The sequence below is a fragment of the Podarcis raffonei genome, chromosome 2, assembly GCF_027172205.1.
Source record: "Podarcis raffonei isolate rPodRaf1 chromosome 2, rPodRaf1.pri, whole genome shotgun sequence".
Lineage (NCBI taxonomy): Eukaryota > Metazoa > Chordata > Lepidosauria > Squamata > Lacertidae > Podarcis > Podarcis raffonei.
Genome location: NC_070603.1, coordinates 3,102,283 through 3,124,450, shown reverse-complemented (window position 1 = coordinate 3,124,450; position 22,168 = coordinate 3,102,283). Strand labels below are relative to the sequence as shown.

The 22,168-nt window shown below is 47.9% G+C and overlaps 1 protein-coding gene and 1 non-coding gene across 5 annotated transcripts in view; one reads left to right on the top strand and one right to left on the bottom strand.

The window, feature by feature from the left end:
* Positions 1-22,168, bottom strand: part of TNS2 (tensin 2) — a 138,524-nt gene that overhangs the window by 69,046 nt on the left and 47,310 nt on the right. For 3 of the 4 annotated variants that reach the window (XM_053370130.1, XM_053370150.1, XM_053370140.1), the window contains exons 2-3: positions 2,336-2,447; positions 1,998-2,035 (exon numbers count right to left, since the gene is read on the bottom strand). In XM_053370130.1, the coding sequence (XP_053226105.1) occupies positions 1,998-2,035; positions 2,336-2,447 (150 nt within the window). Of the gene's footprint in view, positions 1-1,997; positions 2,036-2,335; positions 2,448-15,619; positions 15,767-22,168 lie in introns of those variants that run through there. The other variant, XM_053370160.1, reaches the window with a different exon arrangement.
* TRNAK-CUU (transfer RNA lysine (anticodon CUU)) lies at positions 8,397-8,469 on the top strand. Its single transcript has one exon. It is a non-coding gene; the product is annotated as a tRNA-Lys (tRNA).

Sequence of the window (22,168 nt, the reverse complement as noted above, 5' to 3'; positions counted from 1 at the left end):
GGGAGTCCTCCTGGGCCGCAGGCAGCAAGCAGCACACAGTCCTTATGAGGCCCCAGGCCCCGCCCCAGGCCAGATGGTAAGTGGCAGGAAGGAGCAGGGCCCTCAGGCACTCACACAGGGGAGTCCTCCTGGGCCGCAGGCAGCAAGCACCACGCAGTCCTTATGAGGCCCCAGGCCCCGCCCCAGGCCAGATGGTAAGTGGCAGGAAGGAGCAGGGCCCTCAGGCACTCACTCAGGGGAGTCCTCCTGGGCAGCAGGCAGCAAGCCGCACGCAGTCCTTATGAGGCCCCAGGCCCCGCCCCAGGCCAGATGGTAAGTGGCAAGAGCAGGGCCCTCAGGCACTCACACAGGGGAGTCCTCCTGGGCCGCAGGCAGCAAGCACCACGCAGTCCTTATGAGGCCCCAGGCCCCGCCCCAGGCCAGATGGTAAGTGGCAGGAAGGAGCAGGGCCCTCAGGCACTCACACAGGGGAGTCCTCCTGGGCAGCCGGCAGCAAGCACCACGCAGTCCTTATGAGGCCCCAGGCCCCGCCCCAGGCCAGATGGTAAGTGGCAAGAGCAGGGCCCTCAGGCACTCACACAGGGGAGTCCTCCTGGGCCGCAGGCAGCAAGCAGCACACAGTCCTTATGAGGCCCCAGGCCCCGCCCCAGGCCAGATGGTAAGTGGCAGGAAGGAGCAGGGCCCTCAGGCACTCACACAGGGGAGTCCTCCTGGGCCGCAGGCAGCAAGCACCACGCAGTCCTTATGAGGCCCCAGGCCCCGCCCCAGGCCAGATGGTAAGTGGCAGGAAGGAGCAGGGCCCTCAGGCACTCACTCAGGGGAGTCCTCCTGGGCAGCAGGCAGCAAGCCGCACGCAGTCCTTATGAGGCCCCAGGCCCCGCCCCAGGCCAGATGGTAAGTGGCAGGAAGGAGCAGGGCCCTCAGGCACTCACACAGGGGAGTCCTCCTGGGCCGCAGGCAGCAAGCCGCACGCAGTCCTTATGAGGCCCCAGGCCCCGCCCCAGGCCAGATGGTAAGTGGCAGGAAGGAGCAGGGCCCTCAGGCACTCACACAGGGGAGTCCTCCTGGGCAGCAGGCAGCAAGCACCACGCAGTCCTTATGAGGCCCCAGGCCCCGCCCCAGGCCAGATGGTAAGTGGCAAGAGCAGGGCCCTCAGGCACTCACACAGGGGAGTCCTCCTGGGCAGCAGGCAGCAAGCAGCACGCAGTCCTTATGAGGCCCCAGGCCCCGCCCCAGGCCAGATGGTAAGTGGCAGGAAGGAGCAGGGCCCTCAGGCACTCACACAGGGGAGTCCTCCTGGGCAGCCGGCAGCAAGCACCACGCAGTCCTTATGAGGCCCCAGGCCCCGCCCCAGGCCAGATGGTAAGTGGCAAGACCAACCCTAAGCACATAGAACGGAAACAACCACAGATTCCTACCTTGTTTTAACTCTGCCCACCCCCCCTTCTGGTTCTGCTTCCTGTGTGTCAATTTCAGGTTGGAAGCTCCTCAGGGCAGGGACTTGCCCTCTTGTGCTCTGTAAAGCACCATGAATATGGCTGGTGCTATATAAAGAATGGTGATTATGAGGATACCATCCTTCAAGCTGGGAACGGCAACTCCAAAGTGGTTCAGATCTTTCCACCCAGGTGGCTGACATTTTGCAAGAGCAGGCAAAGGCACCCTGTTTCCACTTTAAAACAGGGCATTTTGACACCAAACAGTCAAAACATAGGACAGAGTGGTGACCTCATAGAGGAGGCATGCACTCGCCAGCACTAAGCTAACAAGACCCACACATAGCAAGGAATGGAATGGAATGTCGGGCTGTGGGAGTTTCTGCTGCTGCTGCTCCTTCACACACTTGAAGGGGCCTTTGGGGTGGGGTGGGGTGGGTTTATAAAACTCCCAAGGAACATGCATCTATGTGCACAGAATGCAAACTGAAGTGATTATTATATGCCACTAAACAGCACCGTGCCCCCTATTTTTTCTAACAAACTCCTCTTTGCTCTTACCTTGGCTTCACATTTCTTGTGGCTTGCCACTTTGCACACTGCAAGAAAAAAAACACACTTTCAGAAAAGCTATTCCAGATCCACACCTTGTAACCTTAAAGATGGACTCTCTCTGGTGTGCAATTAACAATAAGGTATATGGTACAACAGTAAAGCACATTGAAGAGCACTGTGTGGTTATTTAATTGCCACGTGGCTTCCTTTCAATTCTGCTGTCCTGGATGCTCGTTAACCGAATGACAACCCTGGCTTCTGTCTTTTCATATTGACTGGGCCTTTTGCTTCTCCGCTATGAAAGATAAGGAAGACTGGGAGGACTATATCTGGACAGCTCTTACCTTTACAAACAAGACCCTGGGTCTCAATGGATTCCTTGCACACAACACAGGCCTTTTTCTTCTTCTTAAATACTTTCTCTTTGAAGGTGTGAGGCTCGGACACCTTCCCAGGCTGAAATGACAAACACAGGGTCAGGGATTTAGTATGGAGGATCGCTAAAATAAAAATATCTGTTCATTGCACAAACAGATACCATGGACATATGTCTGTGAAGCCACAGTGTAAAGATGTGAAGAGAACAGCTGTGCTGCTGTTGAAGGTACTAAAATGCAGACATGGTACAATGCAAAAGACAGTGAGGGCTGGTCCATTTGGGCAAAGGGGGCACTGCCCCACCAACCTCAGTCTCCTCTCAGCACGTGCCCACCTGCCTTCTTACTTACATCCGGTCATGGCTGCCAGTTTCATCCTCCTCCTCCTCAATCTCATTCTTGCCCTTGTAGAACTCAGCAGGGAGGAAGATGGGACCAAGGCTAGACCTAGTTGTTTCTGTCTAGACCTAGTTGTCTCCTAGTTGGCTGGCTCCACCTACTGTTAGTCTGCCGGCCTCCCACCCTACCAGCCGCCACTAGAAACAGGCACAACTCACACTCACTGTCACACTTCTGCACTAATTCCTTACACATTCAGGTAGATGTTGGCATACACACTTTGCAAAACAAAACAGTGTGCTCTTGCACAACAAACCCATATCCAATAAATAAATACATAGGACTTTTTTTTACTGAAAGAAGTGTCAGAAGACTAAAGTGGAAGAGGCAAGATAGCAATCACTTGATGGCTGGATCATATAACCTCCATGCAAATTTTGTTGGTTCATTTTTTAATGCAAAGCTAAATAATTCATACTTCCTGAAACAATGCATGAACACAGCTATTCTTCGAAATTAGCACTTCTACAAATTCTGCTATGTACTATGTACAAAATGCATATGTTAGGAGAAATTGTGCATTAAAATGAATGTATTAGTGGGGGACAGCCTCTTAAGATGGTACCTGACATCTGCAGTTTTAATACGTATTATATTAACAAATAATTCACTTCATTGTAAGCAAAGGGTAGCATCTTCTTTAGTTAATGAAAATATTCTTTTAGAATTAATTGATCTAACCAACTAAGGTTGTAAAGCTAAACCCACTTACAAGGAAGTAAGCACCGCAGAACTCAATGACACTTACTTCCAAGCAAGTTAAACTGTTGTAGCTCACAACTAACTAGAGATGGATCTGATCCAGCAAGACAATCTTTATATGAATTAAACACATTCAGACATACCTGCTGGGGAGGAGAGCATTTCTGTGTGCATGTAAGGCCCAGACTCTTAGAATCATAGAATTATAGAATCAAAGAACTGTAGAGTTGGAACTGAAGAACATGAACAAATCAGTCCACTCCTTTGGGGAGGACACCCCCCCCAAAAAAGTCAAATGACTGCAATGAACCTTTGTGACATACGCAGAACTTTGCTGAACATTCCTCCATAAGCTGCAGGCCCAGCCTAATCCTCTACAGATAGAAGGAATGTGCATGCTAAGGGTCCATTAGATGAATCTTCCTGGAATGGCGGGTGCCAGGTCAATGTTCAGTGTTCTGCTGGAACGTGGAAGAAATGCCTACACTCATTTGGAATGTATAATCTCGACTACATGGACGGAAGATAGCAGTGATTTCCCTCGCTAACTGAAATTAAGGTGAAGAGCAGATGCACACATTCACCTTGAAAGTGACCAGGGGCTGGGCGTGGAGGGTGTGTTACGAAAAAGGAGCAATGCAGAAGCAAGCACCAGGTGGCTGGAATGGTAAACAGGAAACTAATGTTAATGGATTGTACCGTGGGAACCAGGCACAGTTTGTAAAGTGCTCTGAGAGCCGGATGTTACCTCAGAGCAGCACATGACCCTGTACTGGAAGTACATGGGTGGAGTTTAATTCCCTCTCTGCGTTGGGAAGCAGAGTGTGCAGACATGTTTTCTCTGTACTGGTGAAAGACAGGAATAAAGACATGTAAATATATTTCTGTCTGTCTCTCTCCCCCTCCCTGGGAGAGGAGTGGGGGGGAGTGGTGTGTTCTCCTTCACGTTGAGGAGAATCGCCGATTGGAGACCTCCTTTGATCTTGCCGGGAGTCGCAGACGGGAGGTCATAAGGAATCAAGCCGGGCACCTGGAGGGTGGCCAAATTCCTCTGGACTAAGAGCTAAGCTGGGGGCTCTGACTTTTGGCTTGAATCCCGACAACTGGTAGCAGACCGATGGATATCTGATCTATGAGAATCTGCATGAGAGGTGAGAGGTCGATGAATCGTTGCCATCCTCTGCACCTAAGGAGATAAAGAAAAGCGTCTGCCTGCAGCCAGAAGCTGAAACTGACAGCTGGACACCGAGAGGAGTGTGTTTCAAGGCAACGGAAAAGGTATGCTGCATTTTGGGCAAGAGAGAATGAACGCAGAAAGGCTTAATTTCTGGTTCACAAGAGCTGCGTTTGAAAAAACAGCTCTGAAAGAGCAAGCTTGCATACCAGGAATTCCTGTGGTGAGATAAGGAGTTCCGTCCTGAGCAGGTTGCTAGGCAACGTCTGCCAGTTACTGAGTGGGCTAAAAAGAGCCTGGGAAATCGAAAGTGTATCTGCGCAGCTGTGCAAGGGTTTTGAAAAAACAACCCAAAGGCTTGCCTGCCAGTGAAGCAGTAAACAGAGACTTTTGGAGTTTTACTGGCTTGAAAAGTGAAAGCTGGCTTGAGATTGAGTGTAAAGCTGACCCTTGGATTCAGCATGGATGCCAAGAAGGGGGGAGTGCCCCTGAGTGCCGTGGTTCTAGATGAACACAGCCGGCATGCTGCACTGGAAGAAAAGGACAGGGGGAGGGAGGAACGGAGTTCTAATTCCCCCACCGATGAGGCTACTGGAAAGGATGCTGTAGCTTTGAATGTTGTCCAGTGTTACAGTTGTGGACAGGCTGGGCATCTTCAGCGGAGCTGCAAGAAGCCACGTCAGCCTAAAGGAGCGAAGGGCCGCTCAGCAAAGCCTGAGGCGTCAGGCAAAGGTCATACCAAGCCTATGGTGGAACCTGCAAAGGCTTTGATGGCGAAAGGAACCACGCCAGATGTTGGGAACGCGTTTATTATCGACACTGCAGCGACGGTTCATATGTCCCCACACAGAGAACTCTTTTCAACGTTTAAGAAGCAAAGCTTCACTGTGACACAGGCCAACGGTCAGGAGCTAGAAGCGGCCGGCGTGGGGACTGTCTATCTTAAGAGTCTGGACTTGACAATAAACAATGTTTACTTGGTTCCTGAGTTGAAGTTCAATCTGCTGAGTGTTTCGCAGATTGCAAAGAAAGGACTGAAACTGTCCTACGATGCTGAAAGCTGCAAGATCTACAAAGATGGAGAGCTTTATCTTTCTGCCAAACAGAAGGATGGACTTTATTTGTTGACTTTTGCACAAAGTGATTACATGGAATGTAATTCATCTGTGTCTAACCTAGTTTCTCTTGCAGGTGTGAGCAAGAAGAAGACCGGAGTCAACAGAGCATTTCAGCGGGTGTATGCTGATGTGATTGGTCCTCTAGAACCATCTAGAGGCAATGCAAGATATTATCTTGTGTGTGTGGATCATTTCTCTAACTATGTCTGGGTTTATGTGTTGAGAAAGCCAAAGGAAGCCTTGGAGAGGTTTCAGGAGTTTTGTGACAAAGTTAAGAGTATGCATGATGCATAAGAGTATGCATTGATTGTCTATTCACAGTATGCATGATGCATAAGAGTATGCATTGATTGTCTATTCACAGACGAGAAGCAGATTTTTCTTTTACAGGATTTCCAGAGGTTCCTGCAGAAGAAGGGAATAAGACACAAGGTTTCTGTTTCAGCGGAAGCGTGGAACAGGGGTGTCTGTGTACGGGTGAACAGAGAATTGCAAAAGGGGATGGAAGCGCAATTGCTTAGTTCACATCTGCCACATGAGTACTGGGCCGAGTCTTTAATGTCGTACTGTTATACGAAAGTGAGAAAGGTTTCAAAAGAGTTGGGAAGTTCTCCTTTTGAGAAACTGTTCCACAGAAAACCTTCTGTTGCCCATTTCAAGGTTTTTGGGTCTCATGTGAGAACAGAAGCTCCAGGTGGAGTAAAGAATGCCAGAGGCATTTTTGTGGGGTATGAAAAGGGTCTCTACAGAGTAATTTTGTCTGAATCTGGTCAGGTGATTCTCACAAAATTTCTAGAGAGTGCTCCTGAACAGGAGAGAGTGATAGTACACACATTTCCCACTGAGGACGATTCAGATGATGATGATTTCACTGATTTCAGCTGTACTGAAAGTGATGACACAGATAGCTCGGAGAGCTCAGTTGTCACAGTCATTGAGAGGAAGTCTCACACAATAGATAGGCCTTCACAACTGAAGGATGAACCACTGTTTACCATTGGAACTAGTTCTCCAAAGAGTCCTGAGACTGGACCAGTGAGCAGAGAGGATCAGCACCTCATACGTAGGTCTGAGAGAGTTACAAAGGGTCAACCACCCAAGAGGTACTCAAAAGAGTTTGCTAACTTAGCTGTTGCATGTGTTGCTGTTGTAAACAACCGAGGACAGGTTGGAGCTGTGTCTAAGTCAGAGACAAAGACACAACAGAGAGTTGCTAGCCAAGGTAATGCAGATGCACTCATTCCTTGGAAACCAGACAACCAGAGAGGTACACTGGGGAAACCAGTGGCGGGGAGTTCCAAGGGTGGAACTGAAACAACAGGGGAGTGTTATGTGTATAACAACTGTTTGTTTTCTTCTCTGGATCATGCTTTGCTTGCTGCAACACGCATTGATTCTTTTGGGGGAGGATGTTACGAAAAAGGAGCAATGCAGAAGCAAGCACCAGGTGGCTGGAATGGTAAACAGGAAACTAATGTTAATGGATTGTACCGTGGGAACCAGGCACAGTTTGTAAAGTGCTCTGAGAGCCGGATGTTACCTCAGAGCAGCACATGACCCTGTACTGGAAGTACATGGGTGGAGTTTAATTCCCTCTCTGCGTTGGGAAGCAGAGTGTGCAGACATGTTTTCTCTGTACTGGTGAAAGACAGGAATAAAGACATGTAAATATATTTCTGTCTGTCTCTCTCCCCCTCCCTGGGAGAGGAGTGGGGGGGAGTGGTGTGTTCTCCTTCACGTTGAGGAGAATCGCCGATTGGAGACCTCCTTTGATCTTGCCGGGAGTCGCAGACGGGAGGTCATAAGGAATCAAGCCGGGCACCTGGAGGGTGGCCAAATTCCTCTGGACTAAGAGCTAAGCTGGGGGCTCTGACTTTTGGCTTGAATCCCGACAGGGTGAACAAAGCCCATTGCACCAGCCAACCCTTGTCGCTGCTGCCAGGCGCAGGGCACACAGTTCACGGGGCCGCGCTGCACTGCCTGCCCACCTGTCCATGCAGGGGGGAACCCGCCTGGCCAACGCGATCCTTGGCAAGGGAACCAGGGGAACCCTGAGGCCCAGAGGCCCCCAGTGGCAGGCAGGGGGGGGAGATCCCTGTGGGGGGGCACCTGGTTCATGCCCCCTTAAAACCATGTGCCTGGGGCTACAGCCCCCCTGGTCCTCCCCACACCATGCCCCTGCCCTGATGAACAATTTCCAGCAGAACTGCACATTAAAATGAGTGAGGGCTCGATTGGAAAGGGCCACAGCTAAGTGCTAGAGCATTTGCCTTGCACATAGCAGGTCCCGCATTCAATCCCCGGCATTTTCAGGTAGGGCTGGGGGGGGGGACTCCTTGTCTGAAACCCCAAAGAGTCATTGGCAGTCAGTGTTGATGGACCAATTGTCTTGCAGTTTAAGGCAGCCTATGCTGAAAATGGCAGAATGGGGTAGAGTCTCCTCCCCTTTCTAAAACATCTTGCTCAACTTACACATGGTCATCACAAAGCAATTTCCCCATCACCACAAGCAACAGAGAAATTCACAGTGGGATAATGTTGGGAGTCTATACCAGACATTATCAGTTGCAGCACCACATTCTCTGCAGCATGTAGTTTACCCCTTACAAGATATATCTTTTTTAAAAAAAAGAGTGCTGGGATAGCTCAGTTGGTAGAGCATGAGACTCTTAATCTCAAGGCTGTGGGTTCAAGCCCCATGTTGGGCAAAAGATTCCTGCACTGCAGAGGGTTGGACTAGATGCCCTCTGCCTCCCCCTCCAACTATAATTCTACGATTTAGTTGGCTTCCAGTGGTGCTTTTATTATTGCTTATTTGTTTTAGCTACTACTCCTATGACTTTGCTGGAGGCTGAACTTTTGTTACAATGGCTTTCAGGTGTGTGGGGGGGGTGTTTTTTTTTTACAGATTCATTGTAAATTGATTTGAGTGCCCCTGGCAGAAAAAATACATCTAAATGTATTCATAGAAGCAAGCAAACAAATACATTGGGGATTTTTCCCCAGGTCAGTTTGGCAGTGCCCCTGTATGCTTTGTTTTTTAAACTTGGCTCACTGGGCCAGGCTATTTCACTCTGTAATCAGCTTTCTGCAAGAGATGTGTTCTGCTCGCCTTGTGGTCTGAATGGCGTAGTTTGCTTTTTCTTGTGGGATGCTGGTGGATGGTGAGCTCTGACTCATGGCAGGGGGATAAACTAGGTGGCCTTTCAGGGGTCTTGCAACCTTACCATTCTTATGAATAACTGCTTTGAAGAGAAATAGTCATCTGGGTATGCTTAAGAGCAACTTAAACAAAATCACAATATTTTACTCCCGTTTAATTAAACTGGAATAGCCACACTATCACCATTCTTGGCTCTATAAACAAAAGTGAATCTCCTTTCTACACATTAGTAGGAACTGAAAGCTGGTTTGAGGAATCCCTGAGTGATATACTTCAAGATATGACAGTACTAAGCTGCAATTTGAATACACCATAAGTTGCTTTGCAATTTTATCAGATTCACCTTCTTGGGCTGATGTGGATGGCTGTGTATACAATGCCCTTCCTTCTCCCTTCTTTAAAGCAACATATTTGTTCCAAGGAAATTCTGTGATATAAATTATCCAAATCCAATTGTGTCTACTTTATTGTTGTTCTTCCATTATTTTGCATAATTCATGTTTCTCTGTTCCATTTTAATTTATTCTGAAACTGAGTAACCATTTTACTTTAATGATGGCATGTACAGGTAATTACAGTCGCATGAATGCAAATATTTCCTTGACCATAGCATATAATCATCATCCTGTAATGCAATCCTCTGTGTGCCTACACAAAAGTCCATTCCATGGTATTTAATGGGGCTTACTCCAAGGTAACTGCATAAGCTGCAGCCTAATTACAAGGTTTACATCAGTAGAAGCATGCATCCTATTCCAGTAATAAACAATCAATGATTAATTTTCATTAAAACAATAAGTATTCTGCATCTCTTAATCATGGTCAGACACAGAAGCTCAAGTGCTGTCAACTGGAAATAGTATTGCGCAACATCTCTAAGCTTTGGAGACCCAGCCTTGCCCAAATGCTTTGCAATGAAGAGAGCTAGAAACTTGAAGGATGAGAAATGGGTGAAAAGATTCCATTCATCTTTCTGAAAAGGGTATGGGTTTCTCAGGAAGCTGAATTCTGTTTCCAGTATCACATTCTGCTGTTTATCTGCAGTTGTTCAGAACTGAGCACACTCATATTCTTTGAAAGTTAAACTCAGCTTGTTTATTTCTGAAAATTCCAAAGGTGATCAGAAGGAATGAATACTTTCACCGCAATTCATCAGTAAGAGAGACTGTTTCTGCTCAAAGATTTGCGATTTATAAATATTAGCAATGAACATTATATATAAGAAGGAAAGGAAAGTATTCCTATTCCCTGACAGCTGCTGCTGCTGCTGTTTAGATATCTTACCGCGCTTCATCACGAAGTCCCAGGGAAGGTTACAACAATTTTAAAATACAATATTCAAATATTCAAGAGAACAGTACAGTCTAGACCAGTGGCAGTCAACCTTTTTATACCTACCACCCACTATTGCCTCTTTCTTGATGGTAAAATTTCCTTACTGCCCGTCGGTGCTTGATGGAAGGAGGATTCAGCTTGTGCCATAGAACCCCCCCCGCCTCAGAATCCTGAAACGCCCACTAATGGGCGGTAGGGACCAGGCTGACAACCCCTGGACTAAACAGTGCTATTCTTCTAGAAAAAGAGGTTCTGGGACTCATCATGAACACTTCCCTCATTCTCTTAGAATGGCAATGGTACCCATCTGAGAGGCGCTGGAACTCAGTTCCAGAGTTCCAGCTGAAAAAAAGCCCTGAGTCTAGAGAATACTATGTAAAGAGAGAGGGTTTTTTTTACAAGCACCATCCATGACAGTAGGAATTCCTCAGCTGACAAGTTTTATAAATGACCTTCCCTAGCCTCCTCCCCTTCTCAGCGCCCCCCTCAAAATCCCCATTCCTGGATTCTGAGGGCACTGAAGCTTGGATTACCCAGAAATGCAACAGCTGTCCTGCCGGAAATGGAGCTGCATTCCAGGCATGCAAATTGGGCAGTGTGTGTGTGTTTGTGTGTGTGTGTGTGTGTGTGTGTGTGTGTGTGTGTGAGAGAGAGAGAGAGAGAGAGAGAGAGAGAGAGAGAGAGAGAGAGAGAGATGGATGGATGACTAGCAGAGCTTCCCTTTCCCTCCCACACATCTCCATATGATGCAGGAGGAAAGTGTGCATGTTATGTGGTGCATTGTAGAATATGAGCAACCCAAGCAGTATACACACGTGTGTGAGAGATGTTACAACAAACACATCTTCAGATATTGGGATCTGTACTCAGATATCATAACCATACCTCTTCCTAGGAATCTCACCAGCTACTAAGTTTTCTTGCCGTTAAAGTTGCCTGCAGCTACAATATGGGCAGGGCTATCCTAAGCCAAGCAATTGCATTGTGCCTTTGACACATCAGAGGAATATAGGGACATGATTGCAAATTGACACCCACCTCCATTCTCAGCCCCAGATCACTTTGCGAACCGCACACACACACACCCCACTATAGCACGTTGCTTAAGGCTCCTTTCTCATGTGCTTTGCTGCTGTATGTGGAATTCATTTATGCTGCAAGGCCCCCCCCCCCGATGGGTGTGTTTTTGGATGGCTGTATTCTTGACACAATAGTAGTGGTGGATTTGGGCTGGACCATCCGCACTTCATTCCACTTTATCTAATTGCTCTGCGATGCTTCCCCAGTGTTACTGTGGTCCCTTGTGGTCTCTTCCCCCTCTATGATTCTATGATTCTACTGCGTTATTGCAGTCGGAGGGAGGAGAAGCCTTGCACTGTGGAGCTCTAAAAGAAGACCAAAACAACAACAAACAACAGCAATAATCCTGGAACATATGTGGTATAAAAAAGTTGCAGGATCTTAGCAGGAAGTTACAGGATATGCACTGATTGGAAACAAGGCCATGTCTGCCCCAAAACTTCTGAAGGCACAAACAGTATCGAAAGCAGGTCCATGTACAACCGCCCCTACTGGCACCATCTCCAGAGAGCTCTGGGGGCCTGGGCTCCACCCCCCACTGCCAGCACCCCCTACTGCCCGCTGCTGCACCCTGCTAGCTCCAGAGGCAACTGGACTAGGGCCTGCGCTTCCACCATGGGGCCTCTATTGTGGCCTGTTGTGGCCGTGGTTTTTCTTTGGTTAAAGAAAGACTACAATCTTGCAATAAAACTGGGCAACTTCCCTGGAAGGAAAAGTGGCATATTTGGTTCAGGGGAGGAATGGCAAATAAGGAGAGGTGTAATAAAGGTTTATAGAAATTGCACATGGCGTGGAGAAAGTGGGTGGAAGTTTCTCTCACTCGCTCATCACACGAGAACCTGAAGTCATCCTACATCACAGAGCAGTGGGAGATTTAGAGGGAAAACTACAAAAAGTCTTCTTCACACAGGGCAGTGTTATGGTAGGGTTGCCACACATCTGGGAATTCCCAGACATGTCCTCTTTTGGGGGGTCCTATATGCCCATCCGGAGGGAATTTTACATCCCTTGGGGAGTTGGACAGCAAAAGCCAAACCCCCTATTTTTTCTATAACAATACTGCAGTCTGTCCAAAACATCTGGAAGGCTGGGGAAGGCTGCTGTAGGGACTTGGATCTTAAAAGCAGAAACATTTACTCCTAGCAAGAAAAGGATTATTCAGGCTGCAGAATTTGTAAAGTGGGGGTCAAATAGAGCACACCCAGCTCCTAGCGGTGGTGGGAGTTGCACCCTGTTTAAATGAGGCCTGAAAGAGGAGGAACAGGCAAAGCTGCCCAAATTGCAAGCCCGCCTTGCAAAGAAGGAAGGCTTCCTGGGACATGTAGTTCTTTCAAGGAGAGCTGAAGAGGGCTCTGTTTCAAAGCGTGTGTACATAAGCCCTACTGAATGAGCCAATTCACACTGGGCCACAGCATGGCCGGCTGGGCTATAAATAACCATGAATCGCCTGCTTTGTTGCCGGGGTTCTTAACTGTGAAAACAAGTTATCTGTTTAAAAGGGCAAGACGCAGGAGCTGCTGGCCAGCCCAGGTGAAAGGCCAAGGGGGCAGGAGCCCAGCAAGAAGCGGCTGTTTGAAGCTCCGAGGGGAAAGGCCTCCTTCCAAACCCCCCTCCCCAAAAAGTAAAGAAACAAACAAACTGAACTCCTAACAGATGAGCAGGAAGGACCTGCCCTGTGTCGAAACTGACTGGCCGAGAGTCACAAGGTACAAATCAGGAGGCAACATGGTCAGATGCTTCTCCACTCCCGGTCAATGCAGTCAACAAGCACGAACATCTTCACCCGGCCTCTGCCAACCTGGTGCCCTCCATGATGGCAGCTGTAGTCAGTGAAGGCTGGGTTCACCTTTTCCCAAACCCACCAAGCTTTCAGCAAGGCTGTTTTTAAACGTTTGTTCCCAGCCCTTTGACATCTCCAGGTGAGCTCCAAAACCAGAATAAAACCGGCTGGGAGTAAATCGGTGTGGAGAGCGAGCGAGAAAGAGAGAGAGCGTTTTCTGTGTCACCTGAGGGATTTGGTTGTGGGAAGTTCTGCCTCCGGCAACGTACTCTCCCCTCCAAATGCCCTCCCCTGCATACTCTCTGCCCCTGCATGGCTTTCTCAGGGGATGCGCCCTTAGGAGCACTCATTTGCCCAAGAGACTTATTGACTCCGCCTTCCCTCCTGTAAAACCCAAGCTGCAAATTGCTTTTCCACCCTCTTTCCCAACAACACAAGTGCACACCCCTTCCTGCCGCAGTTCCATCCCTTCCTCATGCAGGCTCACCTGAGAACGCAGGCAAAGGGCCCTTTGCCCCTCTGTCGCTGCCTCTGCTGGGTCAGTCCCAGAGGCTCTGCCAAGGTTTTTTCCATGCACACTTCACTTTCTCCACTGTGCCTGCTTGGGGCACAGAAGAGAAAATGCTTACCAGCCTCTGCTCTTGTTAATGTGGGCAGAGCTGTGCTTGAAAAAGTCCCCTTTGCTGTTGCCTTCTTGGCTCACAGGGGAGAAAATGGCCAGGCGGGGGTGTCCTTGTGACACTGGAGGCGGTTATGGAGACCTCGGGGGCTGGGCTGGACCCTGAGGGTCTCAGCTCCAATATCTGATGTGTAGCTTCCCAAGAAAGCCCCTTGTCCCTTCAGAGGCATTTCCTAGATGGTAAGCAGGGAGTTCCCAAAATAGGAAGCGAGTCACATGGAACCCCATCCAAAGTTAAATTCATTTTTTCCACATATGTTCTGTCGTTCCCCCAAAGAAGCTCAATGCTGGATGCATAGATCACCTCCACCACCACCCACCCCATTTGCCCTCACAAGCCTGCAAAATGGAAGGTCCTAAACCAGGCATACATTGAAATGCATCAAATGCACCAGGCCCTTAAGTATGACCCACCTCCTTTTTTATAAATAAAAACCAAACCTCTTCTGCACCACACACGATCTCCATACTAATCTGGAATAATTGCCAGTGAACACCATCACGAACACGGTTTAGAATTCATAATTTACCCATAGCAAATTATGCGCTGGGAGCACAGGTGTTCTGGTGAAGCTAGAACTGTGTGTCTCACAACTGAAAGGCCTCCTCTGGATGACCTGCTTATTCAGCATTCAACCCAATTTGCTTGTACAAAACTTATGCAGCAGATAGACTATATCTGGACTTCATAGAGCACTTGTTCTGATTTGTTTACAGGCAGTTATACAACTAAGAACCATTCTGGTTTGCTTGCAGGTGTTTATATGCCTTCCTGTTAAACAGAAGTGGCTGACCAGGTAGAGTGGCATGCAGCTGAAACACTTGCTTCGCAGCAGGTGGGTCGCTGTTGCTTACTGGGAAGAGGAGGGATGAGAGGGCAAGGAGATTGGCGCAGTGCAAACACACCAGCAGGAGAACCAGATTGGTTCCACCAGTGCATTTGCACAGTGCCAAACCTCCCCTCTCCCTCTTAGTACAGCACCTTTTACCTTTGCTGGTTTCCACACACACACCCCCAAATCTTCCCTGGGTGTTCTTCCAACCTTCTAGAGCAGATTTGGGAAGGTGCAGGGGCAACGCAGGGTGGAAGAGGGAGAGTGGAAGTTCCCCTGCATGGGCAGAAGTTGTTACACTGGTGCAACTACTTTGCTGGATGCCACCCTTTGCAACTGGCATCCATTCATCCATGAACTCATGGAATGAAAATTCTGCCGTTGGAAGAATTAAGCCCTGGTACATCTTCTGGTTTTTCCTCAGTGTAATGGACTAAACAGCCCTTACAGTGTGCACACAAGTGCAAAAAGTGAACCAAAGGGACTGGGTCAGGAACCTTTGAAAGCGTCATTAAAATGCGGAAACTGTGCATTCTAGAGATGGGGGGATTCAATTCAGTTCATTTTTAAAGGAGAATCTTCCAAATTTGCACTTCCCGACATGCACACTTGTCTGAACTTTACAATGCACTTGTCCAACCACTTTCACAAAAATGCATATACATGGGGAAAATCCTTGCACAACAAGGGTGTACATCAAACCACATACAAAAAAAAATGTTTATATCAAGAAATTTGCACTAAAATGCTGGTTATTTATTTTTCATGCTAATGAAAATTAAATAAATAAATCACAAATTGCTGCAGAAATGTGGAGAACCAAACTTTAGACTGGGAAAACGAGACACAGAAAAACAAAATGGGCCGGTTCTTCCATCCTAATATGCACATATACATACGCATACACACAAACACAAACACACACAGACACACACAACATAGCTAGGCATCTTTGCAATAGCAAAATCAGGTACCTAGTATCTCTTACCAACATGCTGAAATCTGCACCAAGCTGGGGAAGGAAACCATCTGTTTGGATGGTGGGCTGGTCCTGGCCACAGCCTCTGCCGGCGGGCAAGGAGGTTCACCAAAGCAGGAACTGGCTGGGCAGTGACTCTTACATAATCAGGGCCCACAAGGAGCTGCTGCAGCATCCATTCCCCTCCTTCCTTGCACTCAGTGAGTCCAGAACAACATGTTTACTCACTGACTCAGCCACACAGTGCCGCGCAATGACTGCCCGCTATTGTGTGCCAGTTGAGAGGTGCTTTCCCCAGCTACACAACATCCCAGTCATGTGAAGGGTTGTGTTTACACTGCTATGCACACCAATCCAAATCTGGTGCCAAAGGAACAGAAATCTTACATTCTGGGTAAGTTATGGAAATTAACTTACAACTGTCTGATTCCTCAGAACAGAAGGAAAAACCCTGCTGGATGAGGCCAATGGCCCATCTAGTCCAGCATCCTGTTCTCACAGTGGCCAACCAGGTGCCTATGGGAAGACCACAAGCAGGGCCTGAGGGCAAAAGCATACGACTGACTTGTGTTGTGCACACCCTTCTTCCCTCAGGGCAAGAAAGATTAGTGCAAAGGGCACAAATTAAGGAATTGGAAATTTGGGGGAAATGATGTGTGCGGGATGAGGACTCTGAAACCAACCCAATGCTCAAACAACTCTTAAACGTCTGAATATATCCAGTTTCCTCTGCCCCTCCCCAGGCAGTCAGGAAGGATAGAAAGTAGAGCAATACTGAACCTATCAAAGGAATAAAAGGTGGCAGACGCCAGAAATCTAGCTGGTGTTTTCTTTATCCACCCAGTAAAACATTTCATGGGAGTGGTGGTGGCATTTGGTTTCTTTTACAGGGCCCTCCAGACTGAGTATATAATTCTACGTGTCACAGATGCAATAGCAGTGGATGCATCAGTGATGAATTTATACTGGACCATCCATGCATCATTCTATTTTATTAGTTCTGCAATGATTCTCCAGTGTTACATATTATTGCCATCAGGAGGGGCACCTTTGCACTACAGTACAACGAAAGTGTTACAAAAATAAACACACACACACACACACACAGAGAGAGAGAGAGAGAGAGAGAGAGAGAGAGAGAGAGAACATTTACAGTATGAGAAGTGATGGGATTTCAGCAGGAAGCCGCAGGACATGCCCTGAGTGGAAATGAAGCAGTATGCCTGCCCACCAAATTTTAGAGGCGTAAACAGGATCAAAAGCAGGGTTGTATATGACCCCCCAACACCATAATGAGTACAAATAATCCTGAATGCACGAGAGAAAGGGTGTCTGGAGGCCCCTAATTTTTCTCTAGCAGACTAGCCCCATGAGTGCATCCAGGGATGTAGCATGGGAAGGGGGAGGGGGGGGTATAGCCCCAGGCACAGAATTTTGAGGGGCTGCAAACCTGATGCCCCCCACAAGGAACCCCGCCCTGCCCTATCTGCTAGCAGGGGTCTCTGGGACCCAGAGCCCAGTCTGGTTTTGCTGCCACACCCCCGGCCCACTCACTGAATGACCACCTGGCCAGTGTTGGGGGGGGGATGCAGCCACCAAGCGCTGCGCCAGCCAGTTGGGTTCCCCCCTGTGCAGGCAGGCAGGCAGGCAGGCAGGCGGCGTAGCGCAGCCCCATGACCCCTCCAGGCCCAGTGCCCACCTTGCAGTGTTGGCGGCAAGGGCTGGGCTGGCGTGGTGGATTTTGTTTACCCTCCATGCTCTGCCCCCAGTCCTGCCCAACGTGCGCACATGTATGAATGCACACCCCGGGCACCAGCAAAGGATGCAACACCACTGTCAGCATCATCATGGTTTGTTTGCAGGGAGGTTACACATCAAATTGAGCAATTGTTATTCCACACTTTGCAGCACATCTCTTTATCCCACTTTCTTTACTACAAATAGCATGTGAGTGGCCGCCGAGACCCTATAACATGGTTCCTGAAAGACCTTCATTGGCTCCCAGTACATTTCCGAGCAATTCCAAGTGTTGGTGCTGCCCTTTAAAGCTCTAAACGGCCTTAGCCCAGTATACCTGAAGGAGCATCTCCACCCACATCATTCAGCCCGGACACTTAAGTCCAGCTCTGAGGGCCTTCTGGTGGTTCGCTCACTACGAGAAGTGAGGTTACAGGGAACCAGGCAGAGAACCTTCTTGGTAGTGGCGCCCACCCTGTGGAACGCCCTCCCATCGGATGTCAAGGAAATAAACAACTATCTGACTTTTAGAAGACACCTGAAGGCAGATTCCCTGTTTAGGGAAGTTTTTAATGTTTGATTCTATTTTTAATATTCTGTTGGGAGCCACCCAGAGTGGCTGGGGAAACCTGGCCAGATGGGCAGGATATAAGTAACTACTACTACTACTACTACTACTAATTTGTTGTTGTTGTTACGAAGGAAAGCCAAATCTGTTTTAATTGCATAATTTGAACTTGCTGTTATGAGACTTGAATACCGCACACAAAATAGTGACAGTCTGGAAGCTGTCCGAGGCCCTGGATGCAGAAGCCTCTGAGAAACTCACTTCATGCTCCTCCAGACAACCAATTTATTGAGCATTCATCCCAATTAGCTTGCACAAAAGTTCGTGTAGAGGCAGAGGCAGACCTAGGCAACCTTGACCCTTTGCAAGTAGATGGACTGGCACCTCGGAAGCCAGGAGACACCATGGACCAGACACTAAAAAAGTTTGCCGGGCCAACTGAGGGGCCCCTGCAGGACTGCTGCGACGGCCCTTGCCAGCAACCAGATTCCTCCACCAAGTGGCCCACTGGAGCCTTGGCTTCTAGCCAGAGTGGAGAGGTATGATTTTTGTGCACCCCTAAGACTGCATCTCTTAAGGGAAGCGGGTGGTGCTGTGGGTTAAACCACACAGCCTAGAACTTGCGGTTCGAATCCCCGGTTCGAATCCCCGCGACGGTGTGAGCTCCCAATGTTGGGTCCCATTGCTTGGTCCCTGCTCCTGCCAACCTAGCAGTTTGAAAGCATGTCAAAGTGCAAGTAGATAAATAGGTTCTGCTCCGGCGGGAAGGTAACCGGCGTTTCCGTGCGCTGCTCTGGTTCGCCAGAAGCGGCTTAGTCATGCTGGCCACATGATCTGGAAGCTGTACGGCGACTCCCTTGGCCAATAAAGCGAGATGAGCACCACAACCCCAGAGTCGGTCACGACTGGACCTAATGGTGAGGGGTCCCTTTACCTTTAAGACTGCATCTCAACTTAATTGACTATTTTGATTTGTTTGTGAGGCAGTTATATAGAGATAGGATTTGCTTGGCAACCACTAAAATAAAATAAAATATACCGCCCATCATCACAATATCTCATGGCAGTTCATATGGTAAAAATGCAGGTTAAAAGCACAAATGAATAGTTAAAACAACAAAATAATAGCTCCCCATCCCACAAACACATTTAAAAGACTATAGAATATCAATCAGCCCAAGGCCTGGTTGAAGAGGAACGTGTACGCCTGGCACCTAAAGATATATAATGAAGGGGAGAGCATTCCACAAACTGGGGGGGGGGGGTGTGCACAAAAGCCCCGTTCTCGTGTTGCTGCCATCCAGATGTCACATGGAGGAGGCACCCAAAGAAGAGCCTCAGATAATGAATGCAGAGTCCAGGTTGGCTTATATGGGTAGAGGCAGTCCTTGAGAAACAGCAGTCCTGAGCCATTTAATTGCACCTGGAAACTAATAGGCAGCCAGGTGTAATATGCTCAAACCGTCTTGCCCCAGTGAGCAATCTGGCCACAATGGGAGGTGGGCTCTTCTCAAAGTAGCCTTCCAAAAAACCGAGTTGCTGACCAGAGCCACAGATACTCCAGAGCAGGGGCGGGGGGACCTTTTTCACCCTGAGGGCAACATCCATGCCAGCGATGGAAGGAGCCAGAGGCAAAAGTGAGTAGAGCAACAGCTATGCAGTTTAACTTTGTTGATTTGTTCCACACACACACACACACACACACACTTACAGTTCTTCATCCAGGCAAACAAGAGGCATTTATCAGAGCTCAATTACTTATTCCAGCCAGGCAAAATAAACTCAGGGAGGATGCAGAGCAGGGCTGGTGAGGGGGAGAATCCTGGGGTCCAGAAAAAGAGAGCTGCATTGACCATAATCCTGCACAAGGCCTGAGGTCCCCAGCTCCTGCTGCAGAGTGAACCAAGACTATGTACGTATGTCCTATCTATGACAATCAGCTAATTCATGGGGACCTACAGCACATTATCTCTGACCTCCTTCTGCGTTGCTGCAGAGCTTTGCAAGGGATGGGAGGTTCCCACCCAGCAGAACAGAGTGTTCCATAACTCAGGAAACCAGATGGGAATTGGTCAAGGCTTAAGAATAGCAGGCTGGGCTCCAGAGGTCAGGAACAGGACTTTTTTTTATTTCTTTTAAGGATCTGTCAAGATATCAGTGCTTTTAAAACCGCTTCCCCAGCACAGCTGACAGTTTGAGAACAAAACTAAATTCTGCTTGCTTCATTGTGCCCTGCAGATCAGTTTGCTGGAAATACCCCCCCCCCCATATATCTCATCACAAAAAAGGAAAACCAAGAGAGTCCATTTCCCTTTCCTGCTTTATGATTATTGTCATTTCCTGGTTCTCACCCACCCACCTCTTTCCCCTGGTGTAGGTTTCCCAGCACTGCTTGGAATGAGCTAGTGAGCATGTGGGAATGTCTTAAGAACCTGGAAATGTCTTCTTTTCTTTGGCTTCAAAACCCTATGCATCAAATTGCTGGTTAAGCAAAACCCCATGTTTTGCACATGAAGCCTAAATCAAAGCCTTGGAAGTCTGTCTGAAAGACTGTCACTTTAATTACATTCCCAGGAAATTCAACATAATTGTTCAGAAACAGCTACCACAATGGCAGAGTGATCGGTGAGAGGATTTTACAATTTCAATACGTAATAAGTAGTCGGGCTGGCCACCTTTCCAGCTCAATCTTACTCATGTTTTCAGGGAGAATACAAGCACTTACTGGAACATTAGGTTTGCAGATCTAAAGTGGATTAAAGCGCTCTGTGGCCCTGGGGCAACTAATCCACTTGTTTAAAAAGAACCTGGCTTTTGGGAAAGCAACAACAATTGCAAGGGAAACACATTTGAAAAGAATGGGATGAACAAACGACTAACAGGAAGATGTGCAAACATCCCACAAGCAAATCAGGATGAAAGCAAGATGAATGTTCATTGTCATATAACTTTCCCACAAACAAATAAAAATTAATGCTCAATATTGACTAGATATACAGTAGTCCAATTTCTGTGTAAGCCTTTTGCAAGCAAACCAGGGCAAGCAAACAATAAATAGGTAACCTGGAGGGCTCCTTTGTGGTTTGGAAGGTGACTGGAAAATGCACTGAAAAGTGTGGGATGAATAATTAATGGAAATATGTGTAAACACCCTGAAAGCAAATCAGGATGAATGCTCAATAAATACTGGAGTAAGGGTCCATCCATAGCTAGGTTTAATGTGGATTGTGAACCATCTGTGTCTCCTTTGTCTCCATGTGACATTTTCCTCCAACTACTTTTTCCTCCCCAAATCTGGAGTGTCCCTATGCAATTGGTGTAGCTTTCTTAGTCAGATTTTTCAAAGCATAGGGAATCTCTGGATTTAGGGAGTAGAAAATGAAGGACAGCAATATCTGGATGAGAACAGCATAATAATTATTATTATTATTATTATTATTATTATTATTATTATTATTATTATTATTATTATTATACCCCGCCCATCTGGCTGGGCTTCCCCAGCCACTCTGGGCGGCTTCTAACAAAAAGTTAAAATACCGTAATGCATCAAACATTAAAAGCTTCCCTAAACAGAGCTGCCTTCAGATGTCTTCTAAAAGTCTGGTAGTTGTTGTTCTGTTTGACATCTGGTGGGAGGGCGTTCCACAGGGCGGGCACCACTACAGAGAAGGCCCTCTGCCTGGTTCCCTGTAACTTGGCTTCTCGCAGTGAGGGAACCGCCAGAAGGCCCTCGGTGCTGGACCTCGGTGTCCGCGCAGAACGATGGGGGTGGAGACGCTCCTTCAGGTATACTGGACCGAGGCCGTTTAGGGCTTTAAAGATCAGCACCAATACTTTGAATTGTGCTCGGAAACGTACTGGGAGCCAATGTAGGTCTTTCAAGACTGGTGTTATGTGGTCTACATGAATGAGGGAAAATTAAAGGAGATACAAGGCATTCCCAAACCACATTAAACCCAGGTATGGACAGCCCCATAGTCTAACCACCATATAAGCTTTGTGGAAGCAAATCAGAATGAATGCTGAATTCATCAGGCTGCCTGGAGGTGTGCATAGGACTCCAACCAGGTAGCAGTATCCTATGCATGTTTTTTTTAAAAGTGTTACTGAGTTCCGATAAGGATGTTTAGGATTACAACATTAATCGATTAATCACAGATTAAAATCCTGACACACGCACACACCCTCTCAATTAACTGGTAAACCTGACAAGAAGCAAAAATCCCCGGACCAGCAGCTCTGGCCACACA